Raw genomic sequence first — 21,475 nt, 5'->3', positions numbered from 1 at the left:
TCTGTTTTCCCTTTCTGCTCCTGTCTTCAACCTTTCCCAGTATCAGGGTCTTTTCCAATATCACTTCCTCGCATCAGGTGGCCAAAATATTGGAGTTTAAGCTTCAACATCAGACCTTCCAATAAATATTCAGGACTGCTTTCCTTTAGGGTGGACTGGTTGGATCTCCTGGTTGGCCAAAGGACTCTGAGAGTCTTCTCCAGCAACACCGTTAGAAAGCATCAATTCTTCGGCACTCAGCTTTCTTTATAGTCCAACTCTCATATCCATACATGATTACTGGAAAAACCATACCTTTGCCTACATGGACCTTTGCTGGCCAAGTAATATCTCTGCTTTTTAATATGCTGTCTAGCATAGTCATAACTTTTCCTCCAAGGAATAAATGTCTTTAAATTACATGGCTGCAGTCACTATCTACAGTGATTTTGGAACCCGAAAAAGTAAAGTCTGTCACTGTTTCCATTGTTTCCCATCTATTTGCCATGAAGTGTTGGGACCAGATGCCATGATGTTCGTTTTCTGAATATTGAGTTTTAAGCCAACTTTTTCACTGTCCTCTTTCCGTTTCATCAAGAGGCTCTTCAGCTCTTCTTCCCTTTCTGCCCTATGGGTCGTGTCATCTGCATATCTGAGATTATTGGTATTTCTCCCCACAATCCTGATTCCACCTTGTGCTTCCTCCAGTCCCGCATTTCTCATGAGGTACTCTGCATACGAGTTAAATAAGCAGGGTGACCCAGGCTTAAGGTGGGGCCAAGAGCAGTGCCAATAATAGGACCACACAAGAGCTTGCTGGAGCCTGAAAGGGACACACAGAGCACACCCCGAGGGGAACATGCTCAGAGGAGCGACACTCGGCGGTGTCTCTCCCCGGGGGTGTGTTCCAGTCCCACCAGCCCCGGACCACAGATCACAAACGCAGCTACGAAACAGATCTGGGGCTCTACTCCACCAACCAGGGAGCAGGCATCCCCACAGAGAGGGCAGTGAAAACCACAGAGCAATGGGGAATTTCCCCTCAATATCCAGGGCAGACTCAGGTCATAGGAACGCAATCAAAGCCCAGATCAAGGGGATAAGTGCACAAACCTCTGGACCAACCTCACCTACCAAGTTCCTAAAACCAGAAGGAAGACTATCTAGGTTCCCGTAGCCTTCAAAACAGAGGTCACAGATAGAAAACTGGACAAATTGAGATGGCAAAGAAATAGGTTATATAGAGAGAAGCAACATCAAACCCTACAAGAAGCACTAAATGAAGAGGAGATAGGCAATCTAATGATTACTTCTTGCTTTAAGTTGCCTTAAGTGGACACACCAGACGTTTTTCACAAATTCTTGGTGCCTGATAATCCTTTAATCGACTTCTTTTCACACATGTTTCTGAGAATGTTCTATTAGATGTTTCAATCTAAAAATCATAAGTGATAGTGACAGAAAACTAATCAGAAAGTTAGGACACATGACAGTGTCCGAGGAAGTGGATTACAAATAATATAAACCTAATAAAGTGCGAGTTCTTAAGTAATTAAATAAGAAGAGAGTCTTTAATATCGTTGAAACACAGGGAAGTCTACTCATAGCTCTGTGGAGACCAAAGTGGGATGGAAATCAATAAAATGGGGAAGACTGGAGATCTCTTCAAGAAAATTGATATACCAAGGGAATTTTTCATACAAAGATGGGCACAATAAAGGACAGAAATGGTATGGACCTAACAGAAGCGGAAAATATCAAGAAAAAGGGAGAAGAATACACAGAAGATATATATTAAAAAGACCATAATGACCAATATAACTAGGATGGTGTACTCACTCACCTAGAGACAGACATCCTGTAGTCTGAAGTCAAGTGGGCCATAGGAAGGATCACTATGAATAAAGCTAGTGGAAGTGATAGAATTCCACTGAGCTAGATGTCCATCAGTGGACGAATGGATATGGAAGCTGTGGTACATATACATAATGGAATATTACTCAGTCATTAAAAAAATACATTTGAACCGGTTCTATTGAGATGGATGAAACTGGAGCCCATTATGCAGAGTGAAGTAAGCCAGAAAGAAAAACACCAATACAGTATACTAATGAATATATATGGAATTTGGAAAATGGCAACGGTAACCCTATATGCGAGACAGAATGAGAGACACAGATGCATAGAGCAGTCTTGTGGACTCTGAGGGAGAAGGTGAGGGTGGGATGTTCTGGGAGAATAGCACTGAAACATATATATTATCATATGTGAAACAGAACACCATTCCATGTTCGATGCATGAGACAAATGCTCAGGGCTGGGGCAATGGGATGACCCAGAGGGATGGGATAGGGAGGGAGGTGGGAGGGGGGCCCAGGAAGGGGAACACATGTAAACCCATGGCTGATTCATGTCAATGTATGGCAAAAACTACTACAATATTGTAAAGTAATTAGCCCCCAACTAAAATAAATAAATTTATTAAAAAAAAAAAAAGAATTCCACTGAGCTGTTTCAAGTCCTAAAAGATGATGTTGCTATAGTGGTGCACTCAATATGCCAGCTAATTTGGAAAACTCAGCAGTGGTCACAGGACTGGGAAAGGTCAGTTTTCATTCCAATCCCAAAGAAAGGCAATGCCAAAGAATGAGCAAACTACCGCACAACTGCACTCATTTCACATACTACCAAAGTAAGGGTCAAAATTCTCCAAGCGTGGCTTCAACCGTATGTGAACCGAGAACTTCCAGATGTTCAAGTTGAATTTAGAAAAGTCAGATCAACCAGAGATTAAATTGCCAACATCCATTGAATCATAGGAAAAGCAAGAGAGTTCCAGAAAAACAACTACTTATGCTTTACTAACTAAGCCACAGCCTTTGACAGTGTGGATCAAAACAAAGTGTGGAAAATTCTTAACAAGATGGGAATACCAGACTACCTTACACGGCTCCTGAGAAATCTGTATGCAAGTCAAGAAGAAACAGTACTTTACATTTAACAATGGATTTGTTCCAAATTGGGAAAGGAATATGTCACGACTGCCTATTGTCCCCCTGCTTATTTAACTTATATGCAGAGTACATCATGCAGGAGACCTCGGTTCGGTCCCTGGGTTGGGAAGATCCCCTGGAGAAGGGAATGGCTACCCAGTCCAGTATTCTGGCCTAAAGAATTCACTGGATTGTATAGTCCATAGGGTCACAAAATTGGTCAGAACTGAGTGACTTTCACTTTCACTTTTCATCATGGGAAATGTCGGACTTGAAGAAGCACAAACTGGAATCAAGACTGCAGGGAGAAATATCAATAACCTCAGATACACAGATGTTACCACCCTAATGGCAGAAAGCAAAGAGGAACTGAAGAGTCTGTTGATGAAACTGAAAGAGAGGAGTGAAAAAGTTGGCTTGAAACTCAGCATTTAGAAAACTAAGTGCATGGCATCTGGTCCCATCACTTCATGGGAAATAGATGGGAAAACAATCAAAACAGTGACAGACTTTATTTTCTTGGGCTCCAAAATCACTGCAGATGTTGACTTCAACCATGTAAGTAGAAAACGCTTACTCCTTGGAAGGAAAGCTATGAGCAATGTAGACAGCATAATAAAAAAATAGAGACATTACTTTGCAGACAAATGTCTGTCTGCTAATGTCTAAGCTAAGGTTTTTTCAGTAGTCATGTATGGATGTGAGAGTTGAACCATAAAGAAGGCTGAGTGTCGAAGAATTGATGCTTTCGAACTGTGGTTTTGGAGAAGACTGTTGAGAGTCTCTTAGACTGCAAGGAGATCACACCACTCCATTCTAAAGGAAATCAATCCTGAATATTCCTTGGAAGGACTGATGCTGAAGCTGAAGCTCCAATACTTTGAGCATCTGATGCGAAGAACTGATGCATTGGAAAACATTCTGATGCTGGGAAAGACTGAGGGCAGGAAGAGAAGGGGATGACGGAGGATTAGGTGGTTGGATGGCATCACTGACTGGATGGACATGAGTTTGAGCAGGCTCTGGGAGTTGGTGATGGACAGGGAAGCATGGTGTGCTTTAGTCCACGGGGTCCCAAAGAGTTGGACATGACTGAGTGACTGAACTGAACTGACTGATAGGTATAATTGATTCTCTTTGCGGTACAGTAGTACAAAATTGTAAAACAGCTATATTCCAATTAGAACTTTTTAAACTGATTTCTTTATATAATCTAGAATTTGTTATAGCTGGAATCAAGTGTTAATAATATAGGGGAAATGTGCTAAGCATTTATGCCATTTTATTTTAAAATTCTATGAGGTAATTGAATATACTAAATATTTTAGCATTTTAGAATTGCGGCAAATACACTTAAGATATTTAATATGAGATCCTAAAGGAAAAGAGAAACTTTGAAGTAAACCTGAGATGTGCATTCTTTCATTTTCAGGAGGTTTTGCTTTCTGCACTGAAAAAAGTACTTGAGTTTGAAATTCATTTAGAAGGTCCTATCTCTAGTTCCCAGTGGATAGGAAGTTATAAATCAGAAAACAAAAACCTGTCCCCAGTATTCCTAGAAATTAAGCAGTTTGTCTACCACTTTACTCACACATTTTTGTCTAGAGGTACAAAGAAACTTTAAAAGGACTGTCATACAGTTACTCAAAATGGGCAGTTTTCCTAGGACCCCCAAGAAATGAAAGAGCAACCAATGAATGCAGTTTGTCACAAGCCAAGAGGAGACTTTCAGTTGACACTGTGATGGAGAAAAGTAATCACTGGAGATGAATGCATGACTGATTTAAGAGACAGAATGGGGCAGGTGATACATTTCTATGACAGCAGTGGACACAAAAGCAGGTTTTCCAAAATGATTTCCAATGAAGATAATCTTCCAAAACCACCTGATGAAGGATGACCCTCACAGCTCCTTGGACCTCTCATCTGAGTCATCATCTCCATCCAACCACACCTACCTGGGTAAATGGCTGTTGCCTCCATTCTCCTTATACTCCTGGGATCATTCAATTGCTCCAGAAAGGTGATCAAGTCCAGCTTAGAGACCACAGGACCGGTTCATCAGAGAAAAGGATATTTGTGTTGTCAGAGATTCAGCAGTGTCCAATCCAATATGTATTCAGTTGAGATGAGAATGCATGGGAGAATGTTAATACAGCCTGGGAAATGATTTCCCAAAATTCTTTATTCAAATCACCTATATAACACTAACAAACACATAACATTAGATCCTGAGATACTGGTCAAGTACTACGAAGGCAAATAAGTGTGTAATGTGAAATTAAGAAAAGATGCAACTATTTAATACTGCAGAGCTTATACAATTACCACTAACCTAGAATGAAGTGACAGCTTACAGGGAAGGGTGTCAGATTCATGATCTCCAAACAAGAAGATTCAACTTCAGGACCAGGGACCAGGCACCAGGCTTGATCACTCAAGAGCTTTTGTGTAACACTCTCCGACATAAATCACAGCAGGATCCTCTACGACCCACCTCCCAGAATATTGGAAAGAAAAGCAAAAATAAACAAATGGGACCTAATTAAAATTAAAAGCTCTGCACAACAAAGGAAACTATAAGCAAGGTTAAAAGATAGCCTTCAGAATGGGAGAAAATAATTGCAAACAAAGCACTGACAAATAATTAATCTCAAAAATATTCAAGCAACTCCTGCAGCTCAATTCCAGAAAAATATATGACCCAGTCAAAAAGTGGGCCAAAGAACTAAACAGACATTTCTCCAAAGAACACATACAGCTGGCTAACAAACACATGAAAAGATGCTCAACATCACTCATTATCAGAGAAATGTAAATAAAAACCACAATGAAGTACCATTTCACGCCAGTCAGAATGGCTGCTATCCAAAAGTCTACAAGCAATAAATGCCGGAGAGGCTGTGGAGAAAAGGGAACCCTTTTACACTGTCAGTGGAAAAGCAAACTAGTACTGCCACTATGGAGAACTGTGGAGATTCCTTAAAAAACTGGCAATAGAACTGCCATATGACCCAGCAATCCGACTGCTTGGTATACACACCGACGAAACCAGAATTGAAAGAGACACATGTCCATCACAACACTGTTTATAATAGCCAGGACATGGAAGCCACCTAGATGTCCATCAGCAGACGAATGGATAAGAAAGATGTGGTACATATACACAATGAAATATTACTCAGCCATTAAAAAGAATACATTTGAATCAGTTCTAATGAGGTGGATGAAACTGGAGCCTATTATACAGAGTGAAGCAAGCCAGAAAGAAAAACACCAATAAAGTATATTAATGCATATATATGGAATTTAGAAAGATGGTAATAATCACCCTGTATGTGAGACAGCAAAAGAGACACAGATGTATAGAACAGTGTTTTGGACTCTGTGGGAGAGGGTGAGGGCGGGATGATTTGGGAGAATGGCATTGAAACATGTATATTATCGTATGTGAAATGAATCGCCAGTCCAGGTTCAATGTATGATACAGGGTCCTCGGGGCTGGTGCAGTGGGATGACCCAGAGGGATGGGATGGGGAGGGAGGTGGATGGCAGATTCATGTCAATGTGTGGCAAAACCAATACAATATGTAAAGTAATTAGTCTCCAATTAAAATAAATAAATTAAAAAAAAAAGAGCTTTGGTGTAGCAGAGTTTCATTAACGTGAAAAAGGGACAGAGAAGCTTCTGACATAGACACCAGAAGGGGGCAGAGAGTGCCTCCCCTTGCTAGTCTAAGAAAGGGAGCTATATACTTTTTTTCAGTTAATCAATAAATCAAAAGAATGTCTCAAGGTTGCAAAAATGTTACCAGACCCACTCCCACAATTTACATTTGAGGATAACAGGATTCCAACTTAGCAATAGAAAGATCCTACTAGACCCAGACCAATTTATTGGCTACACCAAAGCCTTTGACCATGTGGATCACAGCAAACTGTGGAAAATTCTTCAGGAGATGGAACACCAGACCACCTCACCTGCCTGCTGAGAAATCTGTATACAGGTTAAGAAGCAACAGTTAGAACTGGACATGGGACAACAGACTGCTTCCAAATTGGGAAAGGAATACTCAAGGCTGTATATTGTCACCCTGCTTATTTAATTTATATGCACAGTACATCATGAAAAATGCTGGGCTGGATGAAGCACAAGCTGGAGTCAAGATTGCCAGGAGAAATATCCATAACCTCAGATATGCAGATGACACCTCCCTTATGGAAGAAAGTGAAGAAGGACTCAAGAACCTCTTGATGAAACTGAAAGAGGAAACCATTACAATATTGTACAGTAATTAGCTTCCAATTAAAATAAATAAATTTTTAAAAAGCTACTATGTATAAAATATATACTATGTATGTATACATATGTATACATGTATGTATACATATGTATACATGTATACTATGAATAAAATTTATACTATGTATAAAATAGATAAGTAACAAGGATATATTATATAGCATAGGGAATTATACCCTTTATCTTGTGATAACTTTTAATGGAGTATAATCTGTAAAAAATACTGAATCACTATGGTATATACCTGAAACTAATGTAATATTGTACATCAATTATACTTCAATTAAGAAAAGAATTCAGAACAAAATAAGTATGAGATTTTTTTTTTTTCTTGGAAGAAGTGCTCAACTCAATGTAAATACAGGTTCTTCTTTCTAGGGGAAAAAAAAAGAAAGAAACTGAAAGAGGAGAGTGAAAAAGTTGGCTTAAAACTTAACATTCAGAAAACTGAGATCATGGCATCTGGTCCCATCACTTTCTGGCAAATAGATGGGGAAACAATGTAAACAGTGATAGGCTTTATTTTGTGGGGGCTCCAAAATCACTGCAGATGGTGACTGAAGTCATGAAATTAAGAACACTTGCTCGTTGGAAGAAAAGTTATGACCAACCTAGATAGCGCATTAGAAAGCAGAGACATTACTTTGCCAACAAAGGTCCATCTAGTCAAAGATGCTTTTTCAAGAAGTCATATATGGATGTGAGAGTTGGACTACAAAGAAAGCTGAACACCGAAGAATTCATGCTTTTGAACTGTGGTGTTGGAGAAGACTTTTGGAAGTCCCTTGGACTGTAAGGAGATTCAATCAGTCCATCCTAAAGGAAATGAGCTCTGAATATTCATTGGAAGGACTGATGCTGAAGCTGAAACTCAATACTTTGGCCAGATGATGTGAAGAGCTGACTCATTTGAAAAGACCCTGATGCTAGGAAAGATTGAAGGCGGGAGGAGAAGGAGAACACAGAGGATGAGATGGTTGGATGGCATCACCGATTCAATGGACATGAATTTGAGTAAACTCCAGGAGTTGGTGATGGACAGGGAGGCCTTGTGTGCTGTGGTCCATGGGGTCACACACAGTCAGACACGACTGAGTGACTGAACTGAACTGAACCAGACCCACTCCCATAATATAAATTCTAAGATATCAGGATTAGTCAGAAGGTTTTCAGGAAAGAGAAACTATACTCAAGCAGGATACGTTGTTGTTATATAATCCCTAGTACAGAGTTTAAACCGACTTGTTTGCTGTTTAATCATCAGTTCTGGGCTTAAAGGAAAAGTCATGTTTCTAAGACACATAAAAAAAGTCATTTTATGTGTCTAAGACCAAGGAATGTAGAGGAAAAAACGGTGTTTGTCCTTTCCCCCTCCTTGAGAATTCCAGACCCCTATCTCTTCTTCGAGAGTCCCAGACTCCTCCTTCCTCCTCAGGGACCTCGGACTTCTTATCAACCTGCCTAGGAATTGACTCTCACAGAAGGAGGCAGAGAACATCAGGGAAGGAAAAGGTTACCAGCATAATGAATTATCCTGAAGCCTTTCTTTCGCAACTCATACATACCCATTTCCCCTAGAAAGGAGAGATTTCAAACTACTGTGGGAAGCAGAAAATTTCAGAAACATTCTAGAAGTGATGGAACCAAAACCCAGTGGGTAGATAAGGGATTCTGAAAGGAAGCTGTCCTCACCCAAGCAGGCCAGGTTCCTATAGTTCTCTAACATCACGTCCCTGTACAATGCTCGTTGAAAATTTTCTGAAAAACTGGACCACTGAGTTGATTCACTGAGCTTCCCAGCTGGCTCAGTGGTCAAGAATCTGCCTGCAGATGCTGGAGATGTGGCTTCAGTCTTGGGGTGCAGAGAATCCCTGGGATGACGAAATGGCCACCCACTGCAGAATTCTTGCCCGGAAAATCCCATGGACAGAAGAGAGTTGGCTCTATGTATAACGGCATTTTCAAACTCTGTTTTAAATATCTAAATTGCATCCAGGTGCTAAGTCATCACTGCATTTCCCAACTTCCCTAAAATCCCAACATCAAACCACATCCCAGTGGGAATTAGGATTGGAGTGACTCCCCATGCTGATCTCTCACAAAAAGAATATTTTCAACAGTGGAACGTCACTGATTCATGTTGAGAATTCATCATGCTCCATAGAAAGCGAGGATGCAGACAATGCAGAAAAGGCTGAGGGACACAAGGAAGTAGTCTAAAGGGCTGGTCTTCACTATTATAAAAAGAAATGGGAAAAAATAAGATGATAACCAATGCCCCGGAAGAAATATTAGAAGAAGAGAGCTAAAGGCTTGCAGATTCTCATTCGGGCATTTCAGAAGGAAAAGCAGACACAGCCCAGGACAGGACATTTACCCGAGAAGCTGCCATTCCCTTCTCTTCTTCCTCCTGCTCTGTCTTCTCTGGGGATATTATGCTGCAAACGCAATTCTGAGTTTTGAGAAAATACCTTTGAGGGCATCAACACAGCTCTTTGACCTGCAACCATCGTTCCTACAGAGAGAAGTTCCTGGAAAAGCTGAGAAGACCGACCTCTCCTGTCCTCTGTCTCAGGAGAGATTCAGGAACAAACAATTCCTACCTGGAGACCAGCCTGTGAACTAATTTCTTGATTGTTCTCTCCTCATAGAGAGTTCCTAACACTCTGCTCACACAGACGATGTGAGGCGACTTACTTCCCTGGTCCAAATCCAGCTAGACCAACCCTGCCGCCTCTCCTCAGGCTGACCTCTGGGCTCAGCTCTCACAAAGGGACCGGGAGCCACGTCCTTAACCCGGGCCTCCCCGTAGAGTCCCCTGGAGCACTTCCTACACACCACATTGATGCTCACACAGGACCAACACAGAACTCTTTTTGGCAGGGCATCAGTGCAATCATTTCTTGACACTGGTCACATGATTCTGATGGGAAACCAGGTGGAAATTACTTCGCTAAACATACTTTCTGAACCATTTCAATGAATACAAATCCCTAGTGGTCACATCCCCACTCCAAGAATTTACAAATCTCCAGGTCTACAGTAGGTCCATGAAAGGAGTCATCAGCAAATCCTGTTTTTTCTGATGTTTCTTCCCCCAAACCAACGTTCAGGATTCCTGAGGTCAAAGCCTCACAATCACCACACCTAAGACCTCTCTGTAGGGGAGGATTTAAGGCAGGAATTTCTGAGAGAGGTCAAAGCTAGAATCAACTCGAGAAAACACCAGTACTTGCAGTTCAGCCTTTAGAAGTTACCCTGCGTGAAGTGTCTGGGCTCCGAAGTTAGAGTGTGGATTGCTGAATTCAAACTACGACAAGGATTCTGGTGAGCCCTGTGAGGGTGTTAAACGTTGCTGTTCAACCAGGAAAGATGCCGGGATTACGCCGGGATTCTCGGCCTCCAGAGGAGAAGAATTCAATCTGTGGCCAGAAATGAGGCTTGATTGCTCAGAGCTTTTGTGTAATGAAGTTTTACTGAATCATAAAAGAGATCAAGAAAGCTTCTCACATAGACATCAGAAAGGGGAGGGAAGAGTGCCCCCGATGCTAGTGTTGGAGTTATATACTTTTAACTAGTTATTACAGTGAATCAAAAGAATGTCTGGAGGTTGCAAAGACCTCACTAGACCCACTCCCATAATTTGCATTTTAAGATAATAGGATTAGCCAGAAGGCTTTTTCCAGAGACTGTCCTCAAGCAGGATAATTTGTTATATAATTGTAAGGAATATAGAGGAAAAAAACCGTTTGTCCTTCCTTCTTCCTTGAGAATTCCAGACCCCTCTCTCCTTGGGGACCCCCGGACTTATCAACCTGCCTAGACATTGACTCTCTCAGTGTGATTGAAGGGGGGCCTGTGCAGTAGACCCTGGGGTTCAGCGAGACGGCTGAACTCAAGGTGGATGGTCATCTAGGGCAGGTGCCCACAGGACTGGCTGGTGTAAGTTCAGGGACCTGCAGGCTGCCTGCTCCCCAGACAGATGCTGAGGCAGCAACAGCATGGAGCAGTTTAGGGAAACTGTCAACAGTACTCTGTATGATCCTTCTTATTAGAACCTTCACAATGTCCAAGCAGTTACAAAATGAGAGAGGAGATACAACATAGAAATGATGGACTATATCTGAAGTTATGAGAAATTTAAAGCCAGTGAGTAAACTAATTTCCACATATGCCATCTCTCTGTGCTACCAACAGTTCATTGTGGTCTCTTCACTACAACCTTAAATGAGGTGGGCGAGATTGCTGTTGGTGGTGGGTTAACATTTCATTCATTACAACCAACTGAAACACTAAAAGCCGTTCACGTTTATTAATAACCATATATTAATTTCACACATAGTTGAAATAAAACCTTTTACAATCCATGGTATGAACCATGAGTAAATACAGATCAAAAGTACAGAGAAAGATACTCATTTTTTGATATAATGATGTGAGATTTGTAAGTTATATGGCTTACCAAACAAAGCCTAGGAAACACTTAGCAGGAATGATATACACTAATTCCATGCCTTTGCAGGAAGAGTTTCTAATACATTTCTAGGTTATCATTGTTTTTATTTCAACAATGTCAAATAATAATCATGACTTGTTTTCATATTCTAAAGATACATCAATATTGCAGTGAACTGTCATTGTGTTCCTCTTACAAATCAAGGATATTACTATTGAAACCTGACAACCAACTTCTGTCTTACTTTAATACATGGGAAGATTAAATGATCACTTACATCATGGCAACCTCCAGATAGTTCACATCAATGCCAAACACCTCCATTTAGATGTTCACTGTATATTTTACATTATGGTATCCTTCATCTTCTAACGGACAATAGATAGAAATGGTTGCAACACAATATAAAAAGGCTAATCTTTAATAAAGCATCAAAAACGTATGTTTGCAAACACACTAGAAACAAAGCATAGTATGGATTACTTGAGTGCTGAATTACATTCCCTTCAGTTCAGTTCAGTTCAGTTCAGTCGCTCAGTCGTGTCCGACTCTCTGCGACCCCATGAATTGCAGCACGCCAGGCCTCCCTGTCCATCACCAACTCCCGGAGTCTACCCAAACCCATGTTCATCGAGTCGGTGATGCCATCCAACCATCTCATCCTCTGTCGTCCCCTTCTCCTCCCGCCCCCAATCCTACGCAGCATTAGGGTCTTTTCCAATGAGTCAACCCTTCGCATGAGGTGGCCAAAGTATTGGAGCTTCAGCTTCAACATCAGACCTTCCAATGAACACCCAGGATTGATCTCTTTTAAGATGGATTGACTGGATCTCCTTGCAGTCCAAGGGACTCTCAAGAGTCTTCTCCAACACCACAATTCAAAAGCATCAATTCTTCAGCGCTCAGCTTTCTTCACCGTCCAACTCTGACATCCATACATGACCACTGGAAAAACCATAGCCTTAACTAGACGGACTTTTGTTGGCAAAGTAATGTCTCTGCTTTTAAACATGCTATCTAGGTTGGCCATAACCTTCCTTCCAAGGAGTAAGCGTCTTTTAATTTCATGGCTGCAGTCACCATCAGCAGTGATTCTGGAGCCCAAAAACATAAAGTCTGACACTGTTTCCACTGTTTCCCCATCTATTTCCCATGGAGTGATGGGACCAGATATCATAATCTTAGTTTTCTGAACGTTGAGCTTTAAGCCAACTTTTTCACTCTCCTCCTTCACCTTCATCAAGAGGCTCTTTAGTTCTTCTTCACTTTCTGCCATAAGGGTGGTGTCATCTGCATATCTGAGGTTATTGATATTTCTCCCAGCAATCTTGATTCCAGCTTGTGTTTCTTCTAGCCCAGCATTTCTCATGATGTACTCTGCATATAAGTTAAATAAGCAGGGTGACAATATACAGCCTTGACGTACTCCTTTTCCTATTTGGAACCAGTCTGTTGTTCCATGTCCAGTTCTAACTGTTGCTTCCTGACCTGCATACAGGTTTCTCAAGAGACAGGTCAGATGGTCTGGTACTCCCATCTCTTTCAGAATTTTCCACAGTTTATTGTGATCCACACAGTCAAAGGCTTTGGCATAGTCAATAAAGCAGAGATAGATGTTTTTCTGGAACTCTCTTGCTTTTTCGATGATCCAGCGGATATTGGCAATTTGATCTCTGGTTCCTCTGCCTTTTCTAAAACCAGCTTGAACATCTGGAAGTTCACGGTTCACGTATTGCTGAAGCCTGGCTTGGAGAATTTTGAGCATTACTTTACTAGCATGTGAGATGAGTGCAATTGTGCAGTAGTTTGAGCATTCTTTGGCATTGCCTTTCTTTGGGATCGGAACGAAAACTGACCTTTTCCAGTCCTGTGGCCACTGCTGAGTTTTCCAAATTTGCTGGCATATTGAGTGAAGCACTTTCACAGCATCACCTTTGAGGATTTGAAATAGCTCAACTGGAATTCCATCACCTCCACTAGCTTTGTTCGTAGTGATGCTTACATTCCCTTCAGAGAATCTCAAATCACGTCATTATTAACAAGCATACATACATTGCTAAAAATTGTAACTTTCTAACCATCAACCTTCATCTCACGATTCATGCTAATACATCAATTTTCTATGTGTTTTAACTATGGAGTACTCCCTACAGTCATTCTGCTTCAGAGAAACTTCTGAAAACAAAATTGATGAAATGCCTTTTAGCATGAAATCTCTGATATTTATTTTGATTTAACTTTTGATTAAATACCTTTCTACATATTTGTTACATCATTTCCATAGGCTTCTTGTATAAACCCTTGTTTTCTGATGCATGTTTAGGGCAAACCTCTTCCATCACTTGTTCCATTACTAGGGTTTCTCTCCAGTGTGTGTTCTCAGATGTCTAGTGAGATTAGCACTACTACCAAAGGCTTTGCCGCATTCTGTGCATTTATAACATCTATCCCCGGTATGAATTCGGTGATGTTGAGTAAGGGCCGAACTCGTAATATAGCTTTGCCACATTCTTTACATTTGTATGGTTTCTTCCCAGTATGGATTCGATGATGTACAATTAACTCTGAATGATAAAGAAAGGTTCGGCCACACTCTGTACAATAATAAGGTTTCTCTCCAGAATGAATTCGCTGATGTTGAGTAAGAAGTGAGTAACGGACAAAGGCTTTGCCACGTTCCTGACATTTATATGGTCTGTCTCCAGTATGAATGGCCTGACGCTTGCTAAGAGTTGAGTACTGAATAAAGGCTTTGTTACCTTCTTTGCATTTATAAGGTTTCTCTCCAGTATGAATTCGCTGATGATAGGTTAGCTGTGAGTAACTGATAAAGGCTTTGCTACATTCTGTACATTTATAAGGTTTCTCTCCAGTGTGAATTCTCTGATATTTAGTAAGAAGTGAGCGAAGGTTAAATGCTTTGCTACGTTCTGTACATTTGAAAGGTTTCCTTCCTGTATGAAATTTCCTATGTTTACTTAGATGGGATGACTTAGTAAAGACTTTCCCACATATCTTACACTTGTTTTCTTTCTGTGGATTCTGAACAGTCCGTTGTTGAATAAGTTTTGAAGATTGATTAGAAACTTTACCATATTCAGTACAAGTCCTCTCTCCAGTACAAGTCCTCTTATCTAGAGAAAAACCTGACATTTGATAAAAGGTATTTCTACATTTATTACTTTTAGATTCCTTGTTTGAAGATTCGGGTCCCTGATGTTTCATAAGGTTTGAGTCTCCTTCAACCATACACCCAGTTTCATTAACTGAATACCCTCTCACTCCACCATAAATACTCTTGTAATTATTGGAGCTGTAGCTCTTACTTAAGGTCTGACTCATTTTATTACACATGGAAAGCTGTTGTGTATTAACCATATCACAATATGTATTGAACAATGATGGTTGGATTACGTCTCTTCCATTATCCTTAACATTATACATCTTGGACTGGAGAGAATATACCTGCTGGGGGAAGAATAATGATCCCCTGCTCATGGATCCCTCAAATTGATTAGATTGTGAGTTTTCCCCCTCACTATTAAATTGTACGTCTTCAGACATGCTTGAATGTATGTTTCGTCGAAGCCTACGTTCAGAATTGTCTGAATGAGTATTTGCAGTAGAGACTAGATTACCTTCCAGATTTTCCACATTTCCTTTCAGAGAACATGTATGTTTCAAAAAAGGATGGAAATCTTTCCTTAAACACTTACACTTCTCAGCAGACGTTGAAGACTGAAATTGGTGTTTTTCCCAATTTGACTCATGGTGCTCATTTCTTTTTGCAGTAATGTTAGCATTATCTGTAACTGCCTTCATTTCTTTATGTCCATATAAACATCCTTTCTGTCTTTCGTATACTCTAGTATATTCCCAGTCTTTCATTAAATTTAAGTTTCTGAGGTGAAATGTTTGATATGTTCCTAGGTTTGCTTTTGAGAATACATCTTCTAATGCTGGATTCTTCGGCATCAAATCCTGGATGTCTTGTGGAGAGAAAGGTGAAAAATACCAAATGGCAAGTAATTTTACCTGCTTTTCTCAGTGAATATCTTTAAAGATTTAGAGACAATTGATGACCATTAGCTAGTTTAAAAATAAAACGGAGTCAGAAGGATCAAGATGGTAGAGGATTAGGCAGATGTGGATATCATCTCTCTCTCCAGAAATGAATGAGAAATGGAAAAATTGTCACAGAGCCCAGCTGAACACTAGCAGAGGCCCCCGGAAATCTGAAAGCACAAGAAAGATTCCTGCTGAGCCAGGTAGGACAAATGAAAGAAGGAACAGGAAGAGGAGAGGAAGTGGGTTGGGGCCTGCAACCCTGCAGGGAGATGAAAGTGAGGAGAGATCTCCACATCCAGGGAAGCCCCTCACTGGGGGAGCTCAGTTTGGACAGAAGGGGAGCCTCGTTCTCTGTGGAAGAGAACACGGCAACCAGTGTGCAGGACAGAGTGTGACCTGTACACAGCGTGCTGACCCGAGCCCTGCCCACCCAGCCTGAGAGGCATGTCTACCACTGCAGACAAGGGCTGGGTGCTGGAATGTGGAGTCTAGAGGGCAGACGCAGGCAGAGGACTGGTGTTGGCTATGAGGAGACATCCTGAAGGGATGGGAGTGTGGGAAGAGCTCTGCAAACAGGAATGCTTGAGGTGACGTCTGAACCACCATAGAGCAGAGTGCCGTTGGTGAGTGATTGCCAAAGACGCAGCCCATTGCATCGCTTGTCCCTTATGCCGGCCACTCCTCGGCAGGACTACGGAGAACTCCACCCATGTAGGTCTTTTGATCCCCCAGCCACAGCCTCCCCTATTGACCTCCTCCACAATCAGCAGACTCCTGGGCTCTGGGGCAGTCTCAGGAGCAGACACCTGTGAGTTGGCCACATGCACAGGTGGAGCTGAAAGCACAGCTGAACCCCAGGGATAAAGAAGAAAAGCGGAAACCTCTCCTTGCAGCAACACAAGTCATGTCTTACACCCAAGACCGGCTTTGCAACCTCAGCCCCTACAGAGCATGTGAGTTAATGACCAGGGCTCTCCCAGCCATGGCAGGTGTAGCTTTAGCAGCTATACACTCTGTGGGCTCCTACACAAGGGGCCGGGGCCAGGACAGAGCCTGAGCTGCCCCAGAGCACCACAGTGGGTCCAGCTCCACGTTGAATGCAATCCCAGGGCCTGAGTTCTCTGAATCTATGTGGTGACATTGTGAAAACAACATCTCAGAGACCAGGGCCATAGCCATCATTCCCACGGTTAAGGTGGGGCCAGAAGCAGTGCCAACACTAGCATCACATGAGAGCTTGCAAAAGGCATGATAGGGGGCACCAGAGCACACCCCGAGGAAAACATCCCCAGAGAAGTAACACCCAGCGACTTCTCTCCCAGTGGGTGTGCTAAAGTCCCACCATCCTCGCACCACAAATCAGAATCACAGCTAAGGATCAGATCTGGGGGTCTATTCGACCAAGCAGGGAGCAGGCACCACCAGAGAGAGGTAAGTAAGAACCACACAACAATGGGGAAACAGCACTGAATATCCACAGCAGGCTCTGGCCACAGTTAACAGCAATCAAAGCACAGATCAAGAGGATAAGGGCAGAAACCTCTGGACAACCTCACTCACCAAGGGGCAGACACCAGAAGGAAGTCTACGTAGGTTCCTGTAGCCTTCAAAACAGAGACCACAGACAGAAAGCTGGACAAAATGAGATGGCAAAGAAATAGGGTCTAGAGGAAGAAGCAAGATAAAAACCTACAAGAACCACTAAATGAAGAGGTGATAGGCAATCTAATGATTACTTCTTGCTTCTAGTCATCTTAAGTGGTGACACCAAACACTTTCACAAATCCTAGATGCCTAAATAGTTCTTTAATCCACTTCTTGCCACAAATGTTTCTGAGAATGTTCTAATAGATGATTCCGTCTAAAAATCATAAGTGATAGTGACACAGAAGGAATCAGAAACTGAGGTCACATAGGACAATGTCTGAGGAAGCAGAATACAAATGAGATAAACCTAGGAAAGTACTCGTTTTCAGGAATTAAATAAGAAGACAGACTTTAAACTATGATTGGAAGACGGAACTCTACTCATTGCTCTGTGGAGACCTAAATGTGAAGGAAATCAATACAATGATAAAGACTAGAGATTTCTTGAAGAAAAGTAGAGGTACCGGGAATATTTCATGCCAAGATGGGAACAATAAAGGACAGAAACGGGATGAACCTAAAAGAAGCAGAAGATATTAAGAGAAGTTGGTGAGAATACTTGGAAGAACTATACGAAAAAATCTTAATGACCGAGATAACCCTGATGGTGTGATCACTCACCTAGTAACAGACATCCTGGTGTCCAAAGTTAAGTTGGTCTTAGTTAAGGTGGCCTTAGGAGGCATGACTACCAACAAAGCTAGTATAGGTGATGGAACTCCAGCTGACCTATTTCAAGTCCTGAAAGAGGATAATGCTAAAGTCCTGCATTCGATAAGCCAGCAAATTTGGAAAACTCAGCAGTGGCCTCATGATGGGAAAAAGTCAGTTTTCATTCCAATCACAAAGAAAGGCAATGCCAAAGAACGCTCAAATTGTGACACAACTTCCCTCATTTCAAACAATAGCAAAGGCTCAAAATTCTCTAAGACAGGCTTTAACAGTAGGTGAACCAAGAGCTTCCAGATGTTCAAGCTGAATTTAGAAACGGCAGAGGAACCAGAGATCAAATTGCCAATATCCCTTGGATCATATAAAAAGCAAGAGAGTTCCGTAACAACAACTACATTTGCTTTATTGACTACACCACAGCCTTTTTTTGTGTGGATCACAAGAAACTGTGGACAATTCTTAAAGAGATGAGAAACTAGACTACCTTACCTGCCTCCTGAGGAACCTGTATGCATGTCAAGAAGCAACAGTGAGAACTGGACATGTGACCATGGACTGATTCCAAATTGGGAAAGGAGTACGTCAAGGCTGTATATTGTCACCCTGCTTATTTACCTTATATGCACACTACCTCATGTGACATAGCGGGCTGAATGAAGCACAAATTGGAATCAAGATTTCAGGGAGAAATAGCCATAGTCTCAGATATACAGATGACACCACCCTTATAACAGAAAGCAAAGAGGAACTGAGGAGTCTCTTCATGAAACTGAAACAAGAGGTTGAAAAAGCTGGCTTCAAATTCAATGTTCAAAAAAACAAAGATCATGGCACCAGTCAGATCGTTTCATGGCAAACGGCGGGAGAAACAGTGGAAACAGTGAGAGGCTTTATGTTTTTGTGTTCCAAAATCACTGCAGATGGTGACTACAGCCATGAAAGTAAAAGATGTTTACTTCTTGGAAGAAAAGCTATGAGCAAGCTAGGCAGCATATTAAAAAGCAGGAACATTACTTTGCTGACAAAGGTCAGTCTAGTCAAAGGTATGGTTTTTCCAGTGGTCATGCATGGATGTGAGAGTTGGACCATGAAGAAAGCTGAGCGCAGAAGAATGGATGCTTTTGAACTGTGGTGTTGGAGAAGACTCTTGAGAGTCCCTTGGACTGCAAGAAGATCACACTACTCCATCCTAAAGGAAACCAGTCCTGAATATTCATTGGAAGGACTGATGCTAAAGCTGAAGCTCCGATACTTTGGCCACTTGATGCAAAGAACTGACCCACTGAAAAATATTCTGATGCTGGGAAAGATTGAAGATGGGAAGAGAAGGGAACAAGAGAGGATGTGATGGTTGGATGGCATCACTGACTTGATGGACATGAGTTTGAGCATGCTCTGGGAGTTGGTGATGGCCAGGGAAGCCTGGCTTGCTGCAGATCACGGGGTTGCAGAGTCAGATTCGACTAAGCGACTGAACTGACTGCCATGTATAATTGATTCTCTTTGCTGTATATGAGTACAAAATTATAAAACAGGTATATTCCAATTAGAACTTTTAATAAAGATTTCTTTATATAATCTAAAACCTGTCATAGTTTGATTCAATCATTAATAATATTGTGGAAAATGTGCTAAGATTTTGTGTCAATTTATTTTAACATTGTATGAGGTAATAGAATGTAATAAAGTATTTTAGCATGTTAGAGTTGGGGCAAATACACTTAAGATATTTAATATGAGATCATATAAGGAAAAGAGAAACTTTGAAGTCAATCTGAAATGTGCATCTTTCATTTTCAGGAGGTTTTGCTTTCTGCAGTGAAAAATTACTTGAATTTGAAATTTCTTTAGAAGGTTCTATGTGTTACTCCCAGTGGACAGGAAATTATAAACCAGAGAACAAAAACCTGTCCCCAGCATTCCTAGAAGTTTTGCAGTTTGTCTACCACTCCACTCATACATTTCTGTCTAGAGGTAGAAAGAAACTTTAAAAGGAGTGTCATATAGTTACTCAGAAATGGGCACTTTTCCTAGGGCCCCGAAGAAACCGAAGAGCAAAGAATGAATGCAGTTTGTCACAAGCCAAGAGGAGACTTTTAGTTCACACTGTGATGGAGAAAAGTGATCACTGGAGATGAATTCATGACTGATTTAAGGGACAGAATGGGGCAGGTGATACATTTCTATGACAGTAGCAGACACAAACCCAGGTTTTCAAAAACCATTTCCACTGAAGCAAATCTTCCAAAACGATGTGATGAAGGATGAGTTCCTGGCTGCTCCTTGGACCTCTCATCTGGGTCATCATCTCCATCCATTCATACCTACCTGGGTAAATGGCTGTGGTCTCCATTCTCCTCATATTCCTGGGATCCTTCAATTGCTCCAGAAAGGCAACCAGGTCCAGCTTAGAGACAAGACCTGTTGATCAGAGAACGGAATATTTGTGTTGTTAGATTCATCAGTATCGAATCCAATATGTATTCATGTGAGACGAGAACACATTTTGTTCTAGAAAATGATTTCCCGAAATACTTTATTCAAAGCAGCTATACAATACTAACAAACACCTAACAATCAGATCCTGAGATTCTGGTCAAGTAGTACTAAGGCAAAAGTAAGTAGTGTGAATATGAAATTAAGAGAGGGTACAACTATTTAATACCACAGAACTTACACAATTAGCACTAACCTAGAACTAAGGAGGCAGACTGTATCAAGGAAGAAAAACATCACCAGCATAACAAATCACCATGAAGCCTTTCTTTCTAAACTCACAAATACCCATTTTCCCCTAGAAAGCAGAGATCTGAAACTACTGTGGGAAGCACAAAATTTCAGAAGATATTCTAGAAATGTAGGAACAAAAACTCAGTGGGTAGATAAGGGATTCTGGAAGGCAGTTATCCTCACCCAAGGAGGCCAGGTTCCCGTAGTTCTCTACCATCACGTCCCTGTACAATTCCCGCTGACCGAGGTCCAGGCATTCCCACTCCTCTTGAGTGAAGTCTATGGTCACATCCTGGAACGTCAGCCGTCCCTGAAACACAAAGTACAGATGCCATGTGGCCGTGGGAAGACTTACTGATGTGACCCAAGATGAAAACGGCAAGTTCAGAGACCTTCTCGAGATTTAGTGGCTTGGCTGGTATTGCAAGCTATATTTTTTACACAGTGATACTTTCTAACCAATTTCTAATGTGAAGAAAAGAGGATGAGTTATGATCCACAAGCCATTAGAGAAACTATTCTCATCTGAAAGAGAAATTATACAATCATCAGGGCAACATTAGCATATTTAGTTTTCAGTGTTCTACTCATGTGACATAGGATAAGTTGTTTATCAAAGAAACAGGA

General features: G+C 41.4%; 1 protein-coding gene across 1 annotated transcript in view; it reads right to left on the bottom strand.

Moving 5' to 3' along the window:
* LOC145515075 (uncharacterized) overlaps positions 1-21,475 on the bottom strand; it is an 82,998-nt gene that overhangs the window by 20,872 nt on the left and 40,651 nt on the right. Inside the window, 2 exon segments of the mRNA XM_081514530.1 lie at positions 20,447-20,539; positions 21,032-21,158. Of these exon segments, the coding sequence (XP_081370656.1) occupies positions 20,447-20,539; positions 21,032-21,158 (220 nt within the window).

The sequence above is a fragment of the Giraffa tippelskirchi genome, chromosome 7, assembly GCF_054371585.1.
Source record: "Giraffa tippelskirchi isolate mGirTip1 chromosome 7, T2T-mGirTip1v1.2.pri, whole genome shotgun sequence".
NCBI lineage: Eukaryota > Metazoa > Chordata > Mammalia > Artiodactyla > Giraffidae > Giraffa > Giraffa tippelskirchi.
This window is presented reverse-complemented; position numbering and strand designations above follow the sequence as displayed.